The 6,685-nt window shown below is 29.9% G+C and overlaps 1 protein-coding gene across 1 annotated transcript in view; it reads left to right on the top strand.

Moving 5' to 3' along the window:
* LOC106463733 (rho GTPase-activating protein 39-like) overlaps positions 1-6,685 on the top strand; it is a 46,524-nt gene continuing 39,839 nt past the window's right edge. The window contains exons 1-6 of the mRNA XM_013923796.2: positions 1-29; positions 177-967; positions 1,973-2,215; positions 2,421-2,611; positions 5,238-5,354; positions 6,252-6,404. Coding sequence (XP_013779250.2) covers positions 1-29; positions 177-967; positions 1,973-2,215; positions 2,421-2,611; positions 5,238-5,354; positions 6,252-6,404 — 1,524 coding nt within the window. The remainder of the gene's footprint in view (positions 30-176; positions 968-1,972; positions 2,216-2,420; positions 2,612-5,237; positions 5,355-6,251; positions 6,405-6,685) is intronic.

Here is a 6,685-nt window from a genome sequence, read left to right as displayed (position 1 = left end):
ATGTGTGTGTGTGTTTATGCTATTAATAGGTATGTTGATGCTTTAAGAGTGGGAAGTTGATTGGGTATGGTGTTTTACTAGTCAAATAGTTGTTAGTAACAATAATATATTATAAAAATCATTGGAGCAGAGATAATCATTTTTTGCACTAATTCTTATGACTTGTTTTTTAAAAGGAAAGAAGATTATCCAGCCAATATTGGTTCATCTCACCTAAGAGTTTTAGATGACTCCTCTCAACCAATATCTAGACATTATTCCAGCATAAATTATTCTCGACAAGCTTCTCTAAACTTAGAACGTCCAAAATCTCTAGGTTCATGGAAACACACCATTATAGACTCTTCCTCTGTGGGAGAAAAGGGTGCAACCTATAGTAAGATTTCTAAAGACAATGGAAGTTGTCAGTCAGGAAGATCATGGCAGTTGGAACATCCTCATCATCAACTAGACAGTGACAAGATACCAACCAGCCAGAGGGAGGATGCCATGCTTCCTATTTATTCAGATTCTGAAAAGTTTTCTAAACAATTATCCCAGAGTTCAGATAATACCAACCTTTCATTGAATGATATTGGTCAAATCATTACCAAAGAAGCAAGTGTAGAAACATTCAAAGTGAAACAAAACTCTCCAGATAGTTCCACAATTTCTGCAGATTATTCAGTCCAAGTTCCTGATTCTAGTAAAGATCATGCTCAAGTCTTAATGTCAACAAAATGGACAACCCAAGACACACAAGATCCTCCAAGCATTTCTTCTAAAAAAGATGAAGAGGATGATGTTTCACTAGAATCTTATTTTCATAGTTCCTTTCTAAACAGATCTCAACAAGCCAAAAAAAAAAATTTCCATAATGAACCAACACCTTTGTATAACAATTTCGATTACTCTGGTCTGTGGAATGACAAACACTCCTATTTGTTACCATTACAGAACTATCTGTTGGAACAAGCCAAGCTATCTGGTTAGTTACTTGTTTATAGCTTTTTTAATTTTAAACATCAAAATCAGTGTTCAAAATGTACAGAAACTTAGATAACTGAAGAGTTACTTTCAAACTAAATTACAACTCATGCTAATTTCCATCAAACATGTTCTCCTATTTGTTAATTATGTAAATAGAGCTTATGAGATTTCAATTGTTCAGTGCTTAATGCCACTCTGAGTTTAAGCTAGTAGATATTTTTTTTTAATTAGTAAGTTGTGCAAATTACAACACTTTAGCATTATACTTATTGAATTGTTACCAAGAAAATTGATTTTTTAACTAAGAAAAAAAAATATTTGGTTACCTCAGTGGTCCTTTATATATTTGACTTTTGTTAGTGGTTCTACCTTCGTAGTTTCTTGTATTATCTAGATCTTTACCCAGCTCTCGTAACATTCTTGAGCAACAATCATCATAATTATCAAGAGCATTTTCACTTCTACTCCTTTGTTGGAAGCTTTTCTCCTTTCTCCATTAAGTTAAATTCTTTATACCTATGCACTTTACCTTTGTAAGGTTTCTTACATCACCCACAAGTGACAGCAGTGTTTAATCTCACTAGGTTTTACTCTTAACAGTTTTTTCACAGTTATTTAGGTTACACAGATTCTCTAATTTTCACTGTTTGTGAACCCTCAGAAAGTTATATGCTTGAAAGTGCTTGTTCTTCAGGCAGAAGATACTACATAAACTTAGTGATAATGAGATAAGCTTTTCCTTTGAAAAAATAATTCTTATCTCAACACCTTTTTTTTTTTGAACAACCTTATCCCTATCCAGAATTCTCACTGAAGTTAAATTGTATCTTAATATAAAAATCTTACCTCTGTTTGTTGATTGGCTGGTGAAACTTTCATTGGAGTATTCATGTTGCATTTTTATTTGATATAAGACATTTATAGCTGTAGATAATCATAAAACAAATTAGAATAATATTTTTTATTAGTAATGGCATAACTCTGAAAAAAAATTTTTCTTCAGGGTACAAGATTGGGGATCTTTTTGCTGATGACAAAGATTCTTTGTCTCTGAGTGATGAATCAGAAGGTCGATTGGATGTTGATGATGATGACTTTGCTGATGATGAGGGAATGAGCCATCAAGATTCTTCATCTCAAGAATATCTGGATGAGACAAGGTTTATAGATGATGACAGTGACACTTTTTGTGGACCCCTCACCCCACCATCTCATTCAAGGAAAAAACCTAGCCATAAATTAATAGGTAAGAAAAAATGAGTATTGTTTAACTTGTTGTATTAGTTTATTTCTTCTTTTTTTGCATTGTACACTTTTTAAGATTAAATACAACAGTAAATCAAAACTTGAATGAAGTCCATAGAGATAAAAAGAAATTTTTATATATGCACAAACTTTTGTATGGTTGTTTATACTTTCTGATAAATTGCTTAACTTGTTTGTTTATCCAGACCAGAAGTTAGAATTGGATTCTGGTGAAAGTGACAATACCAGTATCCTCTCAAAATCATCCCCAGTGTTAAAACATCATAGTGGACCTGTGCCACCATCTTTCTTGGCATTGACCACACAGCATAATTCTCTTCGCCACAAACAAACAGATTCCTCTCTGTTGTACTCTCCAATACTTGAGAAATCTCAGGTATCATTTTGATTTTTTAATCAGATGTTTTAGTAATTTGTTTGATCTTTAATGTGCTGTAAAAAATATTCCTTTTTTTGTTGATATTTGGTGATTTAAGAAATTGTTTTTTACTTCTCTTGTATTTTTGTGTATTATGAACATTTGGCTGTACAACAGCAATAGATAACATTAACTCAGAGGAGTAATTGATAATGTATATCTAAGAATGTTGTTTTTTATTTTTTGGGCCAAAATAAATTCAAACAGTGTCTGTAAAGTAAAACTTGTCAGATTGTAATGAAAGTATGTGAAAAATAATTCTCACCTATAAATTATTTTTGTTGTAGAAAGTTTTTCAAATGTTTAGAATAAGGAAAAGAAGCAACCGAATCCTAGTGAAATAATATACAGTAGATTGTATGTTTTATAATATTGACTAGTAGAGAACTGCAAAACATTTGCAGTCAAATTATTATCTCTATTGCAACAGTACTTTTTTAAATACACAACTTCTAAAATAATAAAATGAATTCTAGTCACAGACACCGAAATCTATAAGTCCACTTGTCTTATGCCTAACATTAGTTATTATTTTTCCTGTGGTTATGAACCCTCTAAACATTAAAAAGAAAAGCATCTGTATGTTTACGTTTCCATGTTAAACATCACCTTACTTGTAGGTAACTATGTAAAAACGGTGTGCATATAGTTACTTGTGTAATTTTGTTTTTCTTTTGGGAGATATAACTGTCTGAAAATCTAAAAATGAAAGTTGACATTAGTATCAAGCTGGATTGGGATGGAATAAATAGCTCTTCAGTAGTTAATGATGATAACAATAATATGGATAAAAAAAATTGTGTGTATTGGATACAAAAAAAAAATAGTATAGTTAGCATTATGTTAAAAAGACAGTATTTCTGTTGCTGTTTTAGCTGATGACATGCTGCTATATGTCTGATGTGTATAAACAAACAAAAAAAAGTTTAATTTTTTAAAACAACTTACAGCCCATTAAGTAACATGTGGTACATAAGATGCACAGACAGCAGTGCTCACACAACCTTGTATCAAAACACTTGGATAATAATATTATGGTTGTTTTAAGTAATTAGTTCTCAAAACAGAAATCATGGATAATAATAAACTCTCATTTTCTATGCTGAAAAAATTAGTATTACACCTTTATTCCAGGTTTAAATTCTAACTTGGTAAAAGTCACAAAAGAGAAAAAAATATTTGATTGCTTCTTTGTTATCTCAACTGGTGAGATGATAGATTCAAAAAAATATAGAACACACACATGTTAGTCAGTATATTGTTGTTTTATTACCATATTTTGTTAGGTATTAAGCTTTGGACACTAGCGGTGCATAAAAATTATGGTTACCCAAATAGAAAAGAACACCCACATGTTAGTCAATATATTAGTACTTTGTTACCATATTTTGTTAGACATAATGCTTTGGTCACTAGCTGTGCATAATGATTAAGGTAGCCTAAAGGACAGTTATTACAGTCACATTAAGATAAAATAACATTTGCCAAGGTTAGTTGAGTTTTTGACTGTGTTATATTGCATGAAAGGTTAAAGACACTTAAAAGTTTTTGTTTTGAATTGCCAAACTTGTAAGGGATATAGATCTTAAGTCCTAGTTGTGCATAAAGCTTCAAAGCTAAATCTCAATGCTACAGAAGAGCTAAAGTTGTTTTTGTTTTGAATTGCCAAACTTGTAAGGGATACAGATCTTAAGTCCTAGTTGTGCATAAAGCTTCAAAGCTAAATCTCAATGCTACAGAAGAGCTAAAGTTGTTTTTGTTTTGCTTATTATGCTGCAAAAACTAATTAAACAAGTTACTGTAATGGAGGTGTCATTTTCTTTTTTTTTGTTTGTTTGTTTTGAATGATTGTTAGTATGAGTCTTGTAATTGAATATGTTAGTGATAATACTTATTATTGTTTAATTTTAGTATACAACCAATAAATTTAAAATTTATTTATGATGTTTAATGTTTAGTAAGTTGTTTCTATATGTCTGTTGTTTAATAAATGGTTAAATTAGTAGTTATGTCTGATACATCTTTAGCTAATTCTCATGCTTACTAATTAAAATAGGGAGACAAAAACACAGGTCTTATGGATGCTCTGTGTAGTCAAAATCTTGTTCTATCTACTTTACTACCTTACAAGAGAACTGAAAATAAGTGTTAAAAATATATTTTGTTTTGAGTAAACTTTCATAGTATTAACTTAATGGTCTTTGCTTCAGCTATATCACTAGCTATATGGGATATATACATAAAGATATTTTTCTCTGACCAAATGTATTTTTATTGTTTTTCTCATTAGCTTATTTGTAAGATTTTGGAGAATGTAAGTATATTGTTCAGAAAAGAACTGCATTACATAATTTTTGTAATTATGCTCCTCTTAAACTTGTGATATTTTTGTTTCATACAATACCCTTATTATATATTATATACAAGATACAACTAAATTAAACAACTGGGATTGTACTGATTTAATTTTCTATTGTTACAAGATACCACTAAGTCAAACAACTGGGATTGTACTGATTTAATGTTTTATTTAAACAACTGGGACTGTAATGATTTATTTTTCTATTGCTGCTATTACTCTCAGTCTTTTCAGCTGGACATGGGTCAAGGTACTAATCAGCGTCCATTATCCATGATGGTTTCTAGTATGACAGAATGCACTGTTCCAGAAAATACAATACCAGCATCTCTTCATAGAAAGGTAGATAGTAGGGAAAATGTATTTTTGACCCATATTTGGCTTTGATATATACATGATAAAATTTGCTACAAGTGCTGTATAAGACCCCAAAAGTGCCAAGGAATAGGTGATATAATTCTTTTTTGCTTTGAAACACAAATAATATTAAATATTTTGAAAAATAAATCATGATATTAATAAAAGGCATGAAAAATTTAATTGTATTTTTTACATCAAGAAATTTTAAATTGATTATAAGATATATTTTTGATTTACTAGAATGAAAATATATTTTAAAAGTCCAATTTGTATACTCTCTTCAGATAGAAACAATGTTAAAAGCTAAAGCACTGTCATTAGCCACTGAGGAAGACATCTGTCATGTTGCACGATTTAGCTTTGGAAAGAATTAAATCACTCAATAAAACATTTCTTCATGTTTATAGTAATACCAAGTATTTTTAAATCTGGACTAGCTATATGTGAACCTAAGACTGTAAATGGGTTTTTATAACACTATAATAATGATTATTGTTTGGCTAAACTGGTAATATTTGATGTGTATTAAGCTGGGAACATTTTCTTGATGATTTTCTTTGTTGATTTATGCATCTTTTATTAAGGTGCTTTTTAAAGTGTATCATTTTGTTCACATAACAGTATAGAGGTATAAAATCAACTTAATTGTATAAAGTTTCAGTCTTTGAAAATATAGATTTTGCTAATTTTTTAGTCTCTTGGAAATATTTTTAGTAACATCAATAAACCTCACTACAAAATTAATTTGAAACTGCTAGAATGAAGTTGGTGAGTTCCAGCAAAATGTAGACTCCTTGAAGAAGGTGTTTATAGACAAAGCAATATTACTACCTGTTTATCATCTTTACGACTTATAAAACAGTAATAATTATTCTTCAGGGCAATGGCAAGATGACCACTGGTTTTTACAGAGATAAAAAACCACCATCAGAGAGTGATATAGAGAAATATGCTCAGGACAACTTCAATATACACAAGAAGGGAATATTAAGAAAGAAATTTACAGTTCAGGATATGTTAACATGGTCAAAGGTTAGTAAACACTACACGTTTTATTCTAATTACATGTGGTTAATAGTTTTAATTTGTCTGAATTTTTTATGTTCACTCTGCAAACATAGCTCATAATTATTTAATTTTATAAGGTGTTCTTGTTAGTGATAATGTTGAAGTTTGAAGATAGTAATCTACTAAACTATACACCTGGAAAAAAGTTAAGCACCCCCAAATATTTTTCAGGATTGCTTATTGAAAATAAGGTTTAATTTTCATGATGTTGAGCAATGTTCATAATTTCAAACATAATTAAAAGG

Source organism: Limulus polyphemus, unplaced genomic scaffold (assembly GCF_000517525.1).
Source record: "Limulus polyphemus unplaced genomic scaffold, Limulus_polyphemus-2.1.2 Scaffold1471, whole genome shotgun sequence".
Lineage (NCBI taxonomy): Eukaryota > Metazoa > Arthropoda > Merostomata > Xiphosura > Limulidae > Limulus > Limulus polyphemus.
Note: the sequence above shows the minus strand (reverse complement) of the source record. Positions and strands in the feature narration are given on the sequence as shown.